The 20,911-nt window shown below is 42.3% G+C and overlaps 1 protein-coding gene across 4 annotated transcripts in view; it reads left to right on the top strand.

Moving 5' to 3' along the window:
* Positions 1–3,145: 3,145 nt before the first annotated feature.
* The window catches only part of Samhd1 (SAM and HD domain containing deoxynucleoside triphosphate triphosphohydrolase 1), a 50,844-nt gene continuing 33,078 nt past the window's right edge, over positions 3,146–20,911 (top strand). For 3 of the 4 annotated variants that reach the window (XR_008215118.1, XM_052724706.1, XM_052724705.1), the window contains exons 1-6: positions 3,146–3,586; positions 8,850–8,916; positions 11,962–12,034; positions 14,821–14,981; positions 16,174–16,289; positions 17,434–17,504. Coding sequence is in view for 3 of the 4 variants with exons in the window: in XM_052724706.1 (XP_052580666.1) it covers positions 3,268–3,586; positions 8,850–8,916; positions 11,962–12,034; positions 14,821–14,981; positions 16,174–16,289; positions 17,434–17,504 (807 nt within the window). In the remaining variant the exon portion in view is untranslated. The remainder of the gene's footprint in view (positions 3,587–8,849; positions 8,917–11,961; positions 12,035–14,820; positions 14,982–16,173; positions 16,290–17,433; positions 17,505–20,911) is intronic. The other variant, XM_052724704.1, reaches the window with a different exon arrangement.

The following is a 20,911-nucleotide window of genomic DNA, read 5'->3' as shown; positions in this document are numbered from 1 at the left end:
CTACTCACTGAGATATACCCCCCAGCCCTAGCCAAATACCATTTGTGTATGTGTGATATATAGACGTGTGTGCAGGTGTACATGTCCATGTGTATGTCCTTGTGCACATCGAATGGTGAGAAGATCACATGTAGAGTTCTGTTCTCTCTCTCTCTCTGCCTTATTCCTTTTTTTTTTTTTTTTGAGACTAGGTCTCACTATGTAGCTCTGTCTGGATAGTCTGGTACTTGCTGTGTATATTAGGCTGGCCTCAGGCTCACAGAGATCCCCCTGCTTCTGCCTCCTGCATGCCAGAATTAAAGATGTGCAGCACTACACCTAGAAGACAGGGTCTCTGTCTGAACTTGAAGGAGCGTGGCAGCCAGCAAGCTCCAGTGATCGATCCTCTATCTTCACCTCTCTGCCCTTCCCCCAAAACTACAGTCACACATGTGCCAAGGCCCAGCCATGCAGATCCTCCTGCCTGCTCAGCAAGCATTCTTAGCCACTGAGCCATGTCCTCAGCTCTGTGTGGTAGCTGTTGAGAAAGACGATGTCAACCAGGCAATCCTGAACTCAAGATCCTCCTGCCTCTGCCTCCACAAATGCTTGGATACAAACTTTCTTTCCTTTTTTTTTTTTTTTTTTTTTTTTTTTTTAAGAATTTGGAGCCAGGCAGTGCCTTTAATATCAGCACTTGGGGGCTGGAGAGGTGGCTCAGAGGTTAAGAGCACTGACTGCTCTTCCAGAGGTCCTGAGTTCAATTCCCAGCAACCACATGGTGGCTCACAACCATCTATAATGAGATCTGGCGCCCTCTTCTGACCTGCGGTCATACATGCTGTATACATAATAAATAAATAAATCTTAAAAAAAAAAATATCAGCACTTGGGAGGCAGAGGCAGGCAGATCTCTGAGTTCGAGGCCAGCCTGGTCTACAGAGCCAGTTCCAGGACTACACAGAGAAACTCTATCTCAAGAAAGAGAGAGAGAGAGAGAGAGAGAGAGAGAGAGAGAGAGAGAGAAAGAGAGAGAGAAGGGGAGGGGAGGGGAGGGGAGGGGAGGGGAGGGGAGGGGAGGGGAGGGGAGGGAGGGGAGAAGAGAAGAGAAGAGAAAGAAAGAAAGAAAGAAAGGGAGGAAGGAAGAAAAAAGATTGGGGTTTGGCCTTGAAATTTGCATAGATGGAAAATGTCTCCAGGAAGCGTGTTCAGTGAAGGCTGAAGAGGAAGTAAAACAGTGAACCAGAGTGATGATGGCCGACTGTGGAGACATGTAGAACTCACAAGCCTGATGCTGTCAGGACCAAACTTCACAATTTACCTGGGTCTGTGACAATTGGAGGTCCAGGACAAATTTCTTGGAATGGGGAGGACACTGACAAAATGGTCTTTAAAATAGTTGATGTTACTGCCTCTCTGCTCCTAAGCATGGCAAAATGGACTTCAGAAGAGGAAGCTTGGGCAGGACTTCCTCTCACGGTGGGCAGGACTCCTGTCTGATAGGTCCTGCTTCCCAGGCCATGGGATGACTGAGTGGGACCAGGTCACCAGAACTAGAGTTGGCTAAGTGGCACCCTGGAAAGAGTCAGTTTTCAAGTTGAAATCCTGTACCAACAGACTCTCAACTCTGTTACCAGCATGTGACCTTGAGCCAGTAACTAATAGTTCTAAAGATTAAAGGCATCTGGAAATGAGAGGTTTGGGAGAAATAATGCATATTTTTAAATTGTGTGTGTGTGTGTGTGTGTGTGTGTGGCCTCTCATGCCACAGCATACACATGGAGGTCAGAAGACAATTTCCCAGAGTCAGCTCTCTCCTTTCTATAGGGTCTGAGACTCAAACTCAGATTGCTACACTTGCACAGCTAGTGCCTTTACCCATTAAGCCATCTTGCTAAGCCAAGCTGAACACACAAATCTAATTGATTAAACTTAAAACCCTGTTTGTATCACTTTCTATTGCTGATTGCTATGGGAAAAGACTTTCCCACACATCTTATATGCACAGTTTTCAAATCAGCCACCGCAGACATAAACACATCTTTTACCCTCTTGTTTCAGTTTCTTAAGTCTTGACAACTATGGGATGTTTTCACCAAGTATTCTGTTGACAGGATGGAGCATGTTTTTCTGGGCCGACAAGTTATGAAGAGCATGGGCTTTAGGACATGCTGTCTACCATTTCTTAGCTCTGTCTCTCCCTTTCTGCCTCTCCCCTTCTCCTCCCCAACTTTGTGCTTCACTTTCTTACATCTGAAATTTGTTGAATGAGTTAGTATTTGTAAATCCTTTAGAACAAGTGCCCTGAACACAACAGCATTGTTTGCTAAGAATACTTTGGTTCATCAGATTTCATGTTTGCTTTGTTTGGGTGCTGGGGATTGAATACGGAGCCTCAAGCTTGTGTTCTATTCCTGAATGTCACCTGCAGCTGTGGAGCTCACCACTAAGCATCTAATTTGTACTGCTTGGTGTTAAAATAACCTAGCTGTAGATGTGTCTTGGTTTCCGAAAAGACTTTTTTTTTTTATTAGCAGTGGTCATTGTACTAGTAATGTATGGATAAGGATTTATGGGGAAGTTTGGGTCTTGCCCCAAAATGGCTTAAAGCAAAAGAAAATAAGTGCCATTTGGACACTAACTAGTAATTAGTGAAAATCTTGTCTGTTTGGAAATAAATTTGGCATCTTAGGGCGGTCCGCTGCCAACTAACTGTGAATTTGTGAAATGCAAAAAAAAAAGGACAGTCTGGCAACTTAGCCGGAAATCATAGCAGGATCTTCCGGATTGACCAGTCCCTTGCCCATTGTTTTCTGCACTGGGATGGTGCTGGCAGCTTCGTTGCCTTTTAGGTCTATTTTTCACACTTGAAACCTGGCAAAAAAGTACTTGTTTAGGGGAAGGTACCTGCAGTCCACCAGAAGACCCTTTAATCTGGAGTGTAGTGGAACCTTCATTAGCCCCAGGTGCCCTCTTACCCTAGCACAGTCTTTACTAGAGCCTTCACCCTTAATCACAGCCCTGAGTTTCACTTCTCTAATAACTCCGCCCTGTCGGAGAAACCCAGGGGCGGGGTTGAGGGCGAGCGCATATCATTGCGTTTGCGCGGTTTTGCTTCTCTAATAACTCCGCCCTGTCGGAGAAACCCAGGGGCGGGGTTGAGGGCGAGCGCACATCATTGCCCTTGCTCAGTTTTGCTTCTCTAATAACTCCGCCCTTTCGGAGAAACACAGGGCTGGGCAGGGTTGAGCGCGAGCGCATATCATTGCGCTTGCGCAGCAGGCCCAGATGGCACTGCTGAATGGACTCGCCTCCAGGGCTGTGCAGTCAGTGCGACTGCGCGTGGGCCGGGTGCCGCGCTACTTAAGTGCGCTGCACCTAGTGTCGGAGGAGGTAAGCATGCAGAGCGCGGATCCCGAGCAGCCCGCTAAGCGGCCTCGCTGCGAAGGCAGCCCAAGAACGCCACAGCGCACCCCTCCTGCAGCGGCGAACGCGTCTCCGGGCTGCGACCTCCACACCGACCTCCGGACCTGGGAAGTGGAGGACGTGTGCTCCTTCTTAGAGACATGTGGCTTCCTAGAGAAGAAAGTGCTGGACAGCTTCAAAGGTAACGGGGCTGAGGGGGATGAGGGACAAGGGATTATGACCAAGGGGCTGAGTGGGGAGGACCCACGCGAGAGGCATCCGAAGCGGGAGGCTCACAGAGCGGAGGCCTCTGGGGGAAGCGGCTCGCGGCGGGAACCCGGACCTGAGGCGGGAGGCGCCCCGAAGCGAGCCGTCCTGGCCGGCTACCCGAGGTGGGCGTGGGCGAAGTGCGAGCCCATGGGAAGGTGCTGGCTCTGGGGGCTTCGAACCTGGGAGGGGCCCTGGGAGGTTTGCATCTTCTGGTGGATGGGTATCTTCGGAAACTTGTCACTTCTGACAGGAGAGATCTCCGCCCTTAGAAATCCCCCCGGACCTCCGGCAGTGGCTTGCGGTCTTTCAGGCTTACCTTCTGTACTAACCGCAGCTCCCAAAACACTTGACCCCAGGAGAGATTTTGGCGCTTTTAAGTTTCGCCGTCCCCGGAATTTGGGGTTTTCCTAAAAGGGAGGGAAGTTGGTTGATCTCCGGATTCTCACTGGCTACCATAGCATCCCAGTAGGGCTCAGTTTGTGCTGACTGTATTTGCACAGTGCTACTTATCAATTTCTCTTCCAAAATAAGAACAACTTATTCAGTTGACCACTGAAACCCCAGCATTCCGCGACTTGGCCACACAAAGGGAAGGGTACAGGCTAAGAATTTTAAGTGACTCTTCTGATTCTTGCTCATGCATCAAACACTTGGAATCTCCTGAAGTGTTTACTGGGAATGTGGCTCTTAGGTGGTTGTGATTTGCAAATTCAGTAAACTTTACTTCTTGTGGGGTAGAGCTCCTTATAACTAATTGAGTGATGGAGTGAGAAGTTTAAAGTTCAGGACATAAAGGTAGCTTAAATGTAGGAACTCACATTTTTCTTTTTCCCTTCCCCACTACCTCCTCTACAGGAAAAGTAACTTGGGGGATGGGGTGCTAAGACAGTGTCTCTCTGTGTAGCTCTGGCTGTCGGGGAACTCTCTATGTAGCGCTCGCTGGCCTCGAACTCAGAGATCCACCTGCCTCTGCCTCTTGAGTACTAGGATTAAAGGCATGTACCACCACACCTGGCAGTATTTTATTTTAATTTTATATGTATGAGTGTTTTTGCCTTCATGTGTGTATATGCACCATGTGTGTGCCTGGTGTCCTTGAGGAGGCCAGAAGAGGCTGTAACTCACCCTAGATCTGAAGTTACAGATGGTTGTTGTGAGCTGCCATGGGGGTGCTGAGAACTGAATCTGAGCCCTCTGCAAGAGCAATGAGTGCTCTTAACCTCTGAGTTTCCTCGTCTGGCTTTATTTTTATTTTTAATTATGTTTTCATGGGAGTGGAGGTGGGGAGTGTATGCACATGAGTGCAGTGCCCACAGAAGCCAGAAGAGAGCATCCAACCCCCTGGAGCTGGAGTTAAAGGCAGTTGTGAGTGACCTAAAGTGGGTACTGGGGACACACAAGCAGTGTGTGCTCTTAACTGCTAAGCCGTCTCTCCAACCCCAGATGATGTTTTGATATCCAAAGATGTTAAGTAACTTTCCAAAGTCACACCACTAGGCAAAAGATGCAGAGTTGGATTTTTTTAAAGGTTACGTCTTTGGATTCCAGAATTCATTCCAGTTATTACTTAACCAGTGTTCTCAATAAAAATTACTGGGGAACATATGCCTGTAATCCTACTCTTCGGGAGGCTGAGGCAAAACAATCAAGACTTCAGGTCCCAGTCTTAGGTCTTCAGCCCATCCTGGACTACATAATAAGGCTTTGGAGAACATAACCAAAATTAGAAAATCAACGAAGAGCAAGGGAAAAAAATTATCCTGTAGAAAAATGAGTAAAACAACAGCAGGAGACCATTAACAACCTCCCAATAAACTTAAGTAAAGCAGTTCCATCTCAATAGTAATTTTTAAAATACTGGGTTTTAATGTAATAATTAGAAAAGATTGTTAGTAGATGAAATATGTATTCCAGTAAAGTTGCTGGAAGTGTCCATTAGCTCAACTATGGACTGTTTGGCAATGCTTTTTGACTTATGGTAGTGATGGGTAGCATTTATTATGTATATACTTTGTATGAAGTACTGCTATATACATTTTACAGGCTTTTTTGGGAGGGGTAGAATTTTTGTGTATGTATATAATATGGAGGATCAGACCTAGGGCTTTGTTCATGCTATGTGTAGACTCTACCACTGAGTCACATACACACCTGTTCTGTACGTATTTTATTTTATAAAATCTTACAACAGGGGCCGGGGAGATAGCTCAGTCATGAAGACCTGAGTTCTGAATTCTACACCCACATGAAAAGTTGGGCTTAATGGTGCATGCTTAGAATCCCAGAGGTGAGGGAGCAGAGACAGGTAGTTTCCTAAGGTTTGCTGGCCAAGCACTTTATCAGAATTTTACACATAAACTCATACAGGCACACATACACATAAATAAAAAAAATGAATAAATCTTAGAAAAATACCAGGCAGAGGAGTAATTAAGAAAGATACCTGACATTGACCTCCAGCTTCCAGCAAGCACATGCACAAGTGTGTGAACGCACCCCCACACAAGTGCACACACATACAGAATGTATTAGGATTTGTATATATTGTCGAATACAAAGTGTCCATCAAGAAAAATAGAGATGGAGCTGGAAAGATGGTTCAGTGGTTTAGAGCATTTGTTACTCTTGCAGAGGACCCTGGTTTGATGCCCAGTACCCACATGGTGGCTCAAAACCATCTGTAACTCCAGTTCCAGACGATCCAGTGTCCTCTTCTGTCCTTCATGGCACCAGGCACACATGTGGTCCATGTATGTATGTGCCGGCCAAACACTCATACATACAAAATAAAATAAATAAATCTTTTTTAAAATAGAGAAAAATATAGATTTTCATCATTGAGAAGAGCTATGTTTAGGATATTGGGTGGGAAAAATTGGTTATATGACAATCTTTTTTTTTTCTTCGAGACAGGGTTTCTCTTGTGTAGCTTTGCGCCTTTCCTAGAACTCACTTTGTAGACCAGGCTGGCCTTGAACTCACAGAGATCCGTCTGGCTCTGCCTCCCGAGTGCTGGAATTAAAGGCATGCGCCACCACTGCCTGGCATGACAATCTTTTATATGTAAAACTACATAATTGTACATAGATAAATGTGTTATCTCAAAATGTTAGCAGTAAGTATCAGTTTGAACTTAAGTAAATTGGTATTTTGTATTTTTTTTATATTATTTCTTCAGAAAACCGCTTCCTCATTTTCTCTTGTTAAGAAAAAAGATTTTTGTGTATATGGAAATAGTTCAGAGCTATAGAATCTGAGCTCAAGAAGAGCTAGAATTAACTATTTGGAAAGAAAAAAAATATATTGATATATGTATATATAACTCTTTCAAAACAGAGTATTGTGTGCTTTCAAAGGATATTTTAGAAATAAAACTCTGGGTAGTCCTCAGTCTGATTTTAATCTGATGGTTCTAAGAACAATTGATTTTAATGTCCTTCTCCACCCCCCTCCCCAGCCCTGACGTAAAAAACAGGAAGCTGGCCGGGCGGTGGTGGTGCACGCCTTTAATCCCAGCACGCGGGAGGCAGAGCCAGGCAGATCTCTGTGAGTTCGAGGCCAGCCTGGGCTACCAAGTGAGTCCCAGGAAAGGCGCAAAACTACACAGAGAAACCCTATCTCGAAAAACAACAACAACAACAACAACAAAAAAACAGGAAGCTGCTGACCTGGGAGAACCTCACAAGCAACTTTAATTTTCCCATTGCTTTTCTCACACATAATTTACATGAATAATTTATAAATGTTCATCTGATTCATCAAAATAGGTCTTAGGCTAGTTACCTAATTAAGATTTTTAAAGTAGAATGTCAAAAGTATGGTACAGACTGGGGATGTAACCCAGTCATAAAATACTTGCCTAGTATGTACAAAGACCTGGATTCAATCCTTGGGAACATTTTTTTTAAAGCTTTGAACTCTGGAGGTTCTCAGAGATAAGGCCAACCTAGCTATATGGCAAGACTCTGTCATTAAAAAAAGAAGAAGAAAGAAAAAAAAAAAAAACAGGCATGGTGACTTAGTCCCAGCATTTAGGAGACAGAGCAAGTGGATTTCTATGAGTTTGAGGCCAGCCCGGTCTACATAGTGAGTTCCAAGATGGCTAGAGCTGCATAGTGAGACCCTGACTCAAAAAACCTAAACAAACAAACAATAAATAAATAAAAATCAAAAGGAGGACGGGAGAGCTAGTTCAATGGTTAAGAGTGCTTGTCCACCAGGCGGTGGTGGCACATGCTTTTAATCCCAGCACTCAGGAGGCAGAGGCAGGTGGATCTCTGTGAGTTTGAGGCCAACCTGGTCTACAGAGTGAGTTCCAGGACAGGCTCCTGTACTGAAAAAGTGCTTGCCCATAATCATGAGGACTGGAGTTCAGATCTCAGCACCTAAAGAACATGCTGAGTGTTTCCTATCAACACTAGTAATCCCATCACTGAGGTGGGAATGTAGACAGAAAGGGGATGGCTGGTGATTGCTGGCTTCCAACCTACCCAAATGCAAGCCCCTGGTCCAGGAAAGAAACCTTGTCTCAGAGGAATAGGCAGAGAGTGATGGGAGAAGACACTCAATGCCCTCCGTGTGTCAGTACTGGTGCATACTACAGCACACACACATACAGCACACACATAATTTAAATATATTATATATTTTTAATACTTAAATTTTTCATGTATTTTGTATTTTATAAATTATATGTACACATGTATTTAAATATATATATATATATATTATATATGATGCATTCGTGTCCCAGTATCTGAGAAGTATTGGTTCCAAGACCAAAGCAGGTATCTAAGAATCTGATGCTTCAGTCCATTACATAAAATAACATGGTGTTTGCACCTAACCTGTGTACACCCATACTTGTATACTTTAACTCATCTCTGCATTACTGTAATGCCTCATATAATGTAAACAGTTGTTGTTGTACCATATTTTTACATGTTATCTACAATAATGAACAGAAGTCTTTACATGTTCAGTACAGGTGCAGGTTTTTTTTTTTTTTAATATTTCCCATTAATACAATAAATAAAGAATCTGTGGCTACAGAAGGCTGGCTGCAGGTCACATGGTTCACTGCCTGTAGTGGGTTCTTAGTAAATATAAGTTGAGTAAATTCTGATGGATTCAAACCAAAAGAAACTGGAAAACATATGCTGTAAATACTGAGTTTGCTTTTTCCTCTTCCATAGAAAATAAAATCACTGGTTCATTTCTGCCCTTTCTCAATGAGTCTCGTCTCGAAAATCTTGGAGTAAGGTAAGAATAATAACATTCACAGTGAGTCCAGACATACTTTATTCACCTTTCAGAGACAAAGCTCAAGATCTTGGGTTTTACCCATCCTCAGGTCAATACTGTGACATGTTTTAAACAGAATCCCTTGCCTGCTGTTTCTGCTGTATGGACCTTGTGTTTAGTTTTACATGTGGTTTCTATTTCAGAGGGCTTTGCTGACAAGCATTCATGAAGTTTGTAGAGACTAACTTTTTACTCTCAAATTCAGAATATTGAATTATATACACTAGAAATATATAGGAACCAGCAGGAAAAAGATTAGCAAGAAAGTCAAAGTTACCAAAGTTCCTAAAGCTGTCTTAGGACTGGGATGTATCTGTGTATGTAGACTGTTAAGGCACATAATTATCCCTTTATAGCTTTGTCCGCACATGTAGATATCTCTGTATATGGCTGGAGGTTCTGGGGTCTAAGCAGAGCTAAAACTCCTTTAAAGATCTTAGCTGAGTATTCAGTGTTTATGTGTGCTTTAAAATGTAGCTTTCCTTTCTTTAAAATTGGCAACAGTTAATGTTTGTGGTAACAGTAACTAAAGAATAAAAACAAAGGCTAATTCTGAATTATTTCAGGTCCTACAGCTTAGAACTTGAAAACGGAAATAGATGGGGAATGAGCATCAGCAAAGGGCATTAGCTGTCATTTAGAAAGTGCCCTTTAGAGCACATTCTTCAGGGACTTTTACTTTTCTTCTTTCATACCCATTTCAGCCATCTGAGGCTTCCATTCATCACCTTATTACCTGCGACCTGGTGGCCTTTCTTCTAATCTTTTTTTTCAAAGACCCAAATACTATTAACTTGTTTAGCAGATATTTATGGAGGCTCGTTTGGTTCTAGGCACTCTGCTGGGAACTTGGGGCACATAGGTGAACAAGATAGGCAAATTCTAGAAGGAACACTACTGTCCTGTATGGGTCGTGTACCCTGCTTTCTGCCTCTGAGATGGAATCTTCAGGACTCTTAGATTTGCATTAGCCTGTAATGTAGCCACCTGTTGTATGTTTTGATTATCTAAAATTTGATTAAGTCAGGGCCGGAGCTGTAGCTCAGAGGGTAAGAGCACTTACTGTTCTTCCAGAGGACCCCAGCTCAGTCCCCAGCAACCACATCAAGCTGCGCCCCCCGTTAGCAACACTGTTAACTACGGCTCCGTTGGGTCTAACACCCTCTCTGGCCTCCACAGACTGTCCTCGTGTACACAGACCCACACAGAGACACACAATTAAAAATAAAATCTTTTCAGTTGGAGGAATTAAAATTTTTTAGCTCTTCTGTTGTACTGTCTACATTTCAAGTGATCACTAGCCATTTGTATGTAGTTGCCACCGTGTTACACAGGGCAGATAAGGACACTTGGGTAACTGCAGAAAGTTCTGGAAGGCGGCTACCTCGGAGGATACCTCGGCGTCGCCCAGTGAGCCCGTGGTGATAGCCTAGCTTGCTGCTATATTGTCAAGCTTTTCTTGTTTCTTTTATCCTTCCTAGTCCCCCAACTCCTGTTTCCAGGATATAAACTTCCAAATAAATGTTCTGTGTATGAGCTCTTGTGTTAGACTCAGCATTTTATGAGGGATCCTGTTTAGACCAACACTTTCTGTATTCCTTCAATTTTTGATGAAATACTGATTTATGAAGGTTTTTCCAGAAAGTGAACATTGTTATACTGAATGTACATATGATGATGGCTCATCCTGTAACCCTAGTACTTGGGAGGACTGTTGTGAGTTCTAGGCCAGCTTAGGCTACACATTAAGTTCCAGGCCAGCCTAGGCTACAGAAACAACACATACACACACATACACACCCCACCCCCCACCCCCCCAATCCCCCCACCCCACCCCCGCTAACTCCTACGGTGTATTAAATTTGTTCCTTTTTAATTTATCAGCTTAATAATATCTCTGTATATCTTGAGAATCACTCCTAGGTTTTGTTATTGCTGTTTCAGTACAACAAAGAGGCCAATTGTGGTACTTCTGACTTCAAGTCTAATAAGACTTTTAACAACAAAAAATTTTTTAACCTGAGTAGACAGTAGATAAGTCAGGGATACCAATATCTACCTGCTGTTGTTTTGGTTAACATTTAGGACAGGTGTGTTTCTATTATGCATCAACCAATGAGCAATCACAAGTGAAGCGAGATATTAGATTCTGAGCTGTTCAAATACAATTCCCATATGATTATATTCCCCAGCTAGATCATTATAGATAATGGGAGATGTAGTACAAAGTTAAAATCTTCATAGATACTAGTTCATGCCTGAGTCATCCTGACATTTATCAATCAGGATATGATTGATAGGATTATGAAGCATATGTTGACTTCAGTTTGGTTAAAAATAGATTTGAAATATGAAGTGAGGTGGAGGAGATAATGAAGCCTAAGTGTGTCCAAAGGGAACGGGCTCAAGAGCAGGAGTGGGCCCCCTTGGTTCAGCAGGAACTTCTTGTAAGCAAGGGCAGCAAAACACCAAAGTAAACCACTCCATAGGTAGGAAGACAGTTTACTGGGGGGGCAGAGTGCTGGGCTGCCTCAGAGAGCACAGAGCAGCAGCCAGGCAAAAAGGCAAGGGGACTTTGTATGGCGGTCAGGAGGGTGAGGGTCTTTGAGCTGATGCAGGCTGTTCAGTTACATGGGAACTAGATGCACTTTGCCCCCGTCAGTTGACCATCAGACAGAACCTGCGTTGTGAAGTTTCTGAGGAATTCAGAGTTGAGGTTTCTGTTTACCTGGTAAGAAGCTGGGCTGGGCTGGGCTGGGCCTGGGCCGTCATTCTAGGACACTGTTAGCAGCATTGCCATTTGGGGCCTGCTTTGTGACCTAATACTTGTTATGGGAGCAAAGAAAGTTTCTAGAAATATGTTTGAGTTGATTGATTTTCCTTCTAATCCACTGTTTCTTTTTATTGGTATAGATACCCTAGAGCTGGCTATATGCTCCCAATAGTCCTGGGATTATTATTAGTCAAGCATTAATATATTGACTTACACTGTTTCAATTTTAGTTCCTTGGAGGAGAGGAAGAAGATGATTGCATGTATCCAAGAACTGAGTCAATCTCACATAGAGCTAATGAAGGTAAAAGGAATCTGAGCAGATAAACAGCGTTTACTTTATACAAATGGTATTGAAACATAAGGTATTATAACTTACAACTTTGATTTATGATACCATTTTGTGTGTGTGTGTGTGTGTGTGTGTGTATACAAGTGTCAGCCCAAGTGTAGTGATCAGAAGACAACTTTTGGGAGGTCAGTTCTCTCCCTCCACTATGTGGGTATGAGGGATGGAACTCAGGTCATGAGGCTTGGCCTCAAGTGTCTTTACCCCCTGAGCTATCTCTCCAGCCCTGTGATATTCTTTTTGGTAATCAGTTAATTTGACACAAAAGCCCTAATAACCTTCAGTCATAGAATAACTTTTATTTATTAGTTTTTATTTTCATTTCTTTCTTTATTTTTTAGGGAGTTTCTCACTATATAGCCCTAGCTGTCCTGAAACTTGCTATGTAGATCAGACTGACCTCAAACTCAGAGATCCACCTGCCTCTGCTCCCCAAGTGCTGAAATTAAAGATGTACACCACCACATCCAGCAAACTTTTGGTTTTAGTTTTTAATTAATTAATTTATTTTTATGTGTATAAGTGTTTTGCCTGGATGGATGTATGTATCACTTTCCTACATGATGCCCATGGAGGCCAGAAGAGGGCATCGGATCCCCTGGAACTGGAGTTACAGACGGCTGTGAGCTGCCATGTGGGTGCTGGGAATTCTTTCTATGCTTTGACCCTCTTACTCTGGACAGCTCTACTGTTTCTCCCAGAGTGCAGATATGGTTCCTGACTGATTGCTTGCCTACTCTGCTTGGCAAATACAGTAACTAAACAGTTAATGGGATTGCATTATCTTGCTTGCTAGTAACAAACCAGGATATCATGCAGCCACTACAAATCATAAGCAGACCATGTGACTATGTCATTTATATCAAGTGAAAATAGTAAGAATAAAAATGACCACTGGGCGGCAGTGGCACAGCTTTAATCCCAGCACTCGAGAGATGGAGGCAGGCGGATCTCTGTGAGTTCAAGGCCAGCTTGGTCTACAGAGTGAGTTCCAGGACAACCAGGGCTACACAGAGAAACCCTGTCTCAAAAAAACAAAAATAAATAAATAAATAAATAAATAAGTATGGCCAATTATAATATAGTGATCAAAAGCGGGCAGTTGTGTCGCATGCCTTTAATCCCAGCACTCAGGAGACAGAGACAGGCAGATCTCTGTGAGTTCAAGGCCAGCCTGGTCTACAGAGCAAGTTCCAGGACAGCCAATGGCTGCACACAGAGAAACCCTGTCTCAATTAAACAAACAAACAAATATAAAATAGTGATCAAAATACTTAAATATCACATGTATTTACTAAAAATTAGGAAGAGAATACGAAATTATGTGGTATTATTTCCAATAACTTAATGCTCAACATTAAAGGAATAGTTTTTTAAAAATGTTCATCAGGGTGTATGAGAGGGCTCAGTGGGTTAGGGTGCTTGCCACCAAGCCTGACAACCTGAGTTCAATCCTGAGGACCCACGTGCTGGGAGAGAACCAGTTCAGTCAGGCTGTCTTCTGACCATCACTCTTATATTGCACACACACACACACACACACACACACACACACACACACACACACAGAGTAAATAAATAAATAGATGTTAAGGGGACTGTAGAGCTGGAGCAGCACTGCCCACTCTCTTCAGGTTAGATTCTCAGCACACGCATGATGGCTCAAAACTGTCTGTAACTAGTTCTAAGAGAGCTGATGCTCTCTTCTGCCCTCCACCGGCACTACACACACAGTGCACAGATAGGCGATCAGGCAAACATTCACAAAATAAAAAATAAATATCTCAAAAATTTTTTTTAATTTTAGCTGTTCATTAATGAGATACAACCATTAAAATGATTATTATATAAAAGTATAGAGTGTTCACCATTCATTTTGATATCAAAAGGAGACTGTATTATGGTATTAACTATTAAAGGTAGCTTTTAAAATTGTATTTATTGTTTCTATGTGTGTGTGTATACACACACACACACACACACACACACATCACTTGTTTGTGATCCTTAGGTTGACCTTGTGTTAGGAGGAATGTTTATGATTAAATATTTAGAGATCACTGAACTTGGTCTTATGCAGTTAGAATGTCCAGAGGATTTAATTTTGATATTCTGAGTTCCTTCTCTTCCTGAGGACTTTGATACCATTCCTTGAGTTTTATTAGAGGTGATAAACTTGGTGTAGTTTATGATAATTGTCAAGTGACCTTACAGAGCAGGATGAAAAACGTTAATATTCTCCAAGCACACATAGTACACAGACATAGGCAAACACTTATAAAATAAAAAATAAATAAAATATCATTTTTTAAATTTTAGCTGTTTGTTAATGAAATTAAGTTATTAAAATAATTATTATATAAAAATATAAAATGTCCACTGTTGATTTTGATGTAAGAAGGAGAGTGTGGGGCTGGAGAGATGGCTCAGAGGTTAAGAGCATTGGCTGCTCTTCCAGAGGTCCTGAGTTCAATTCCCAGCAACCACATGGTGGCTCACAACCACCTGTAAGAGATCTGGTGCCCTCTTCTGGCCCGCAGTCACATATGCTGTACACATAATAAATAAATAAATAAATCTTTAAAAAAAAAAAAAAAGGAGAGTGTATTATGATATTAACTGTTAAAGGTAGTTTTTAAAATTGTATCTGTTGTTTCTTTGTATGTGTGCTGGAGGGACATGTGTGCACCAGTGTGGGCATGTGGAGGTCAGAGGACAACTTTTTAAACATAATTTTCCAGGTATTTAATGATCCCATTCATGGCCATATTGAGTTCCACCCTCTCCTTATCCGGATCATTGACACACCTCAGTTTCAGCGACTTCGGTACATTAAACAGCTGGGAGGCGGCTACTATGTTTTCCCAGGAGCGTCTCACAATCGCTTTGAACACAGTCTGGGGTAAGAGGGGAAGGGCGGGGGACATGCAGTTCTTACCCTTTCTCTCTCATAGAATAGTCTCCTTTAATCTTAGAGAGTGCTCTTTCAAATGGTCATTGTAACATCTTTATTTTATTGATGGGAAAATTAAGACTTTGGAGCCCTCTTACTATATTTGATGTGTGTTTTGAAACGACCTCATATCCTCCAGAAACCTAATGTCTGTTGGCAGGTCAGTTGAATTAAATACTTGTCTGTGAATACTTAAATTGAATAGAGTTGGCTGCTGGCATAACTAACTATAAATTTGATTAGTTTTCCTTTAGTCCCTATTTAGTTTTTTCATTTCTTTTCTTCTGGGACCCCTGAGCTCCACTCCACTCTGGGTGGCGCTCAGGCTGACCTCAAATTCAGTGTCTTCCCCACATTCCTGAGAATGGAGATTCTGGACACACTCCACCATGCCTGGCTCCTATCCAGTTGTATAGATTCCCCGCTTTCAACAAAATAATTGTGTCAGGAACTTTGTAAGTTAGAGAAATGCTTATAAGCTCTGAGAGGGTCGTCTCGGTTGTATGCGTTTCCATTATGTGTGGAGAGCTGGGAGAAGTGGGCAGAGAATAACTGGGAATTAAGTATTCGTTGTTTTTTCTTTGTGGTTTTCATTTGTTATCTAGGCCTTTCTCTTTGTTGCTTGCTTCCTTTGGTTTTCTTCAGGGTTTCATTATGCCGCCTTGGCTGGCCTCAGACTCCTCATCCTTAGCCTCCCAATGCCCGAGTTACAGGTAGGCGCCACTGTGTCCAGGTCCAGGAGTCAAGATTCATGTACCTATCTTCAAATTATAAACAATATTTATTGTACACTTACTAGAGCTTTCCAAACCACAAACAAGTTGTCTACCCCCCAGAGCTGAGTTCAGGGCAGAGGAGATTTTTTGAGGAATTCCTTTCAGAGAGAAGTGCTGAAAGTGCATTTAGCACTTGTCATGCCATTTATTTATTTTACTTTTGTTTGCTTTGCTGGGGATTAAACCCAGGGTCTTGGCACATGCTAGTCAAGTGTTCTCCAAAACCACATCCTCAGCCCTGCTAAGCGCGTATCTTCTTCAGTCTGTGGTGGAACATCACAGAGCCAACTCTCAGAACTCAAGTTTCAAGTTCCAAAGGCACATCTTTTAAACCAAAGAGTGACTTTTGATCTTTTTCTCTGCAGGGTTGGGTACCTAGCAGGCTGCCTTGTTCGAGCACTCGCTGAAAAACAGCCAGAGCTGCAGATCAGTGAGCGAGACATGCTCTGCGTTCAGATTGCCGGGCTCTGCCATGACCTTGGTAAGCTCCCGCAAAGCCCTCACTTCCTGTAAGATCCTACTGTCTCACCTCTGCTTCACATTCAGAACTCAGAACTCTAACCAAGGGAGATGTGGAAGTGTTGTCATTTTTCATTAATCACAGTGCACCATGGTTCCTGATATTATTGATAAGGACAAAACATTGTTTTAACGTATGAATTTTCCATGTTAAGCGTCTTTGCTATGTCATAGGAAAGGCATTATTCATTTTTTTATTATATATTTATTTATGAGATGGGGTTCTTACCAAGCTGTCTAGAACTCACTATATATAGCCCAGGTTAGCCTCCAACTTATGGCAATACTCCTGCTTCTGCTTCCTGAGTGCTGAGATTACCAGCATGAGCCAATGCACTTGGCTGAGAGGGCCGTCTGACAGTGAGTTTTTCTTATTCTGTCTTGAGGATAATAGGAATGTGATTTTTCTTTTATCATTCTCATTGACTAAAATTACTTTTTCCTTTAGTTCCTTTGTTAAATCCGTCCCTTCTCACAACTAGAACAGGTTTAAGAAATACTTTTTCTTCCCTGACTCATGGGAGGTCTTAGGCCAGTTAAATTCAAGTAGAAGAATAGCATCCTTTTATTTAAAATAAGAGAGAGGTGACTGCCCCAACCTCTTTATTTACAAGAGAGAGTGTGTGCTTGTGTCTCCATGGACAGATACTGAAGGAGGAGAGTGCTGCCTCTGTCAGCCCAGGGATTTCAGTGGCTCAGTGACCCTTCTTAGAAGACAGCTGGTCCTTGTGTGCTTTTAGGGTTTGGTTTTGGTGACTGGACTAAGCCTAGGGCCTGCGTGTGCTCTCCTACTGAGCTGCATCCCAGCCCTAAATAAGTAAACCTTGATTTTTTTTTTTTTTAAATACAAAAAACTCTCAGCATTCCTGGTAGCTAATACAAACTGGAGACTGACCTAAGGAAGGCTAGCTTTCCAGTGTAGTTTTGCATCTTACTCTGTTGTTTTGGAAAATTGAAAGCGCAGATTTGTTCTGTTTTTTTGATTAATTTATAGATTATTAACAGTGGCTGTTGATATTTAAAGTAAATTAAAAAAAAATTTTAAGAATTAAGTTTTTAGCAATTTACAAATATTTTTCTTATTTGAAGGCTGCTTTTGTTTTTAGGTCATGGGCCATTTTCTCATATGTTTGATTCAAGATTTATCCCACGTGCTCGCCCAGATAAAAATTGGAGGGTATGTATTCATCTGTTCTGTAGTCAATAGAAAGAAATAGGATTTTATCTAGTTATTCAATTGAATTAATCTGTTTTTCCTCTCCATGTTCTAGCATCCTTCCCTGGAACAATGTTCAGGGTGCTTCCATTACATGTGTCTGTTTGAGTCGATCCTCACAATAGTCTGTGGAGAAAGAACCCTTCTCTCCCATCCACAGTCAAAGGAACTTGAAACCCTCTGAAGCATAGTGAGGGACCTGACGTCAGAGAGCTATAGAGTGGTGGACCAGCCCTAGAAAACCAGCTTCCCCGTTTGTCAGTACAGTGTTCTTTCTACTCTGTCACATTAATGTACAGTTCTATTTTTAAAGTCCAACTTCAGTTTTTATTTTGGTGTAGCCATGAAGTTAAGTATCATCATTTTTAAAGTCCAACTTCAGTTTTTATTTTGGTGTAGCCATGAAGTTAAGTATCATCACTTTTGGTCAATGAACTTGTGTTTTGTTTGTTCTTGTTGATTTTTCGGGACAGGGTTTCTTTGTGTAGCTTTGGAGCCTGTCCTGGATCTCACTCTGTAGACCAGGCTGGCCTCAAACTCACAGAGATCTGCCTGCCTCTACCTCCCCAGTGCTGGAATTAAAGGCGTGCACCACCACCACCTGGCGATCTTGTATTCTTTTTTTTTTTTTTTTCCAGAGCTGAGGGCGATCTTGTATTCTTAATACAGAGTTTTCTTACATAATTGAGAATGACTGAATGCTGTCCTACCCCAGTCTCCCAAACGCTGAGAGTATGTTATACCCTCACTTCTAGCTTTAAATGAACCCTTTGTAATTACACATTTGCAGGTGATGAATTTGTGCATTTTGAATCAGTTTTTGAGAAATGAAGTTGACCTCCTGGTTTCTACCACGCTGTATTTCTAACAACTAGAGAAGAGCTCATTAACATAAGCTGAAAGCTCCTTGTAGGTCAAACCACGTTTTTCTCTGCCTGCCCTTTTTTAAAAATATAATTTACATCCAATACATTATGCATTTTTGATTGCATTGTTTTTGTTTTTGTTTTGAGACAGGGTCTCACTGTGTAGACCAAGCCGACCTTGAAACTGAGAGATTGCCTGCTTTTAGTTCCCTAGAGCTGGGATTAAAGGTGCTGGGATTAAAGGCGTGTTCTCGCTTAAATTGTTCAAAGCTGGTGGGAGTTTGACAGGTGCACACATGCTGTCAGGATTTAGAACATTTTTATCATTTGGAGATGTCCCTTGTGCCTTGCCTTTCTTTGCTGTGGCGGTGAGGATCAAACCCACAGCACCACACACACGGAGTATGTGCCACTGCCATTACTTGTGATTTTCATGAGCATAGATTAGTCCGTCTTTTCTTAGACTTGGTGTCTCAGTTTCATTTGTATTCTCTACTCTGTTGCAAATAGGATTTCCTGTTGTTTGCACGATGCGGTTTTGTAGTGTGTGTGTGTTTAGACTTCCTCTTACTGGTTTACCTATTTAAACAGTTGATTGATTAGTGAGCTAGCCGGCTGCGTAGTGGGAGATGCCGAGTCCTTAGGTTTGATCCCCAGTGCTGTCAGTACAGTCAGAAGTGAGCGCTCCTTCATCCGCGCATGTCGGACGCCGCGGATGGCCTTTTCCTGCTAAGGCTGTACCTAGTGTATGAACCACACTTTGTCCTTTCTCCTTTTGATGAGATTTAGGTTGTTTTGAATGTGGACTACTACGTCTAAGGTTGCTGTGTGTGTCATTGTATAACAGTTTTGTGGAAATATGCTCTCATGTCTCTTAAATAAGTACCTTAGAGTAGAATTATAGCGTCATATGGCAGGTGTTCATTTAACATTATAAAAACCTACAGATTTTCCAGTGTGTTTGTTCCATTTTACACCCTCACCAGCAGTGTGTAAAAATTCCAGATGCCAGTCTATAACCTCACCATATCATCTTTAATTAAATTAATTAACTTTTATTTATTCTCTTTATATACTGCTGAAGATAGAACCCAGAGCCTTGTACACGCTGGGCAAACACTCTATCATCATGTTACATCCCAGCCCTGATACTTCACCTTTTAGATTAGCTCACCTGACTGTGGAATGGTATCTCAGTTTCATTAGTATTCTTTAATCTATCGAAAATATGATTTCCTGTTATTTGCACTTTGTGGTTTTGTGTGTGTGTGTGTGTGTGTGTGTGTGTGTGTGTGTGTGTGTGTGAAGAGTTCCTCTAATGCATTGGTTCTCAACCTTCCTAATGCTATGACCCTTTAATACAATTCCTCAGGTTGTGACTCCCAACCATAAAATTATTTTCATTGCTGCTTTATGACTGTAATTTTACTACTGTTATGAATCGTAATGCAAATATCTGTGTTTTCCAATGGTCTTAGGCAACCCCCATGAAAGGGTTATTTGACCCCCAAAAGGGTTATGACTCACAGGTTGAGACACTGCTCTAGTGTTTTACCCATTTAAAAAGTTGGGGTAGGAGGCTGCTTAGGAGGGAGGAGGTCACTTGCCAAGTAGCTGAGTCTTTAGGTTTGATTCTCAACACTGCAAAAAGGTGGGCGGGAGGGGGAGTGTGACCCCGGGAGATAATTTGTAAGGTGCTGAACACCTGAGTTTGACCCCTAGAACCTTTGTTAAAGGCAAGTGTAGGGTGTGTGTTTGTAATCCTGGTGGTAAGGAGGCAGAGTCAGGCAGGTTCCTGGGGTTCGCTGTACAGCCAGCCTAGCCTGCTTGGAGAATTCAGAACCAGTGGGAAACCCTAGACCAAAACCATAAGGCGGACAGCACCTGAGGAATGATAGCTGAAGTTATCGTCCGGTCTCCACAGGTACACACATACAAAAGAGCTTTTATTGTTTGTTTGCCCACTTAGTATTGATTTGTTATATATATATATGTGTGTGTGTGTGTGTGTGTGTGTGTGTGTGTGTGTGTAGTTTTATATGTATTAGGAATATTTCCTGTTAGTGTTTGACTTGTCACTTCTTGTTTTAATGGTGCCTTTTGAGGAAGACATTTTCTGGTCTCCTTGAAGCCAGTAGATTGCATAGCTTCCTATCAGTTTTAGTGCTGTGGGGCTTGCTTTCTGCAGGAAAGCCAGAACATTGGAAGTGAGTTCTTTGCCCTCTCGTCCTACTGTTGACTTTCGCTTAACATCTGCTTGCTTTTGGCCAGTGTCCAATACAATCAGGAACTTGGTTGTTCAGAGTATAGTTTTTTATCTCCAGAAGGATTGATCTAACAGGAGCTAGGAGCTACTCAGCCATTACTCGGTGTGTGTACGCTGTGTGTATGCTGTCTGCTCTGTGTGTGTTTGCTGTGTTTGTGTGCTGTGTGTATGCTGTGTTTGTCTGCTGTGTGCTGTGTGTGTGAGTCTATGTGTGTGTTTCTTTCTGTGTGTGTGTG

This window comes from Peromyscus californicus, unplaced genomic scaffold (genome assembly GCF_007827085.1).
Source record: "Peromyscus californicus insignis strain IS unplaced genomic scaffold, ASM782708v3 Scaffold_7__1_contigs__length_154581171, whole genome shotgun sequence".
NCBI classification, from domain to species: Eukaryota; Metazoa; Chordata; class Mammalia; order Rodentia; family Cricetidae; genus Peromyscus; species Peromyscus californicus.
The sequence above is the reverse complement of the archived record's forward strand: the minus strand, read 5'-3'. Positions and strand labels throughout refer to the sequence as shown.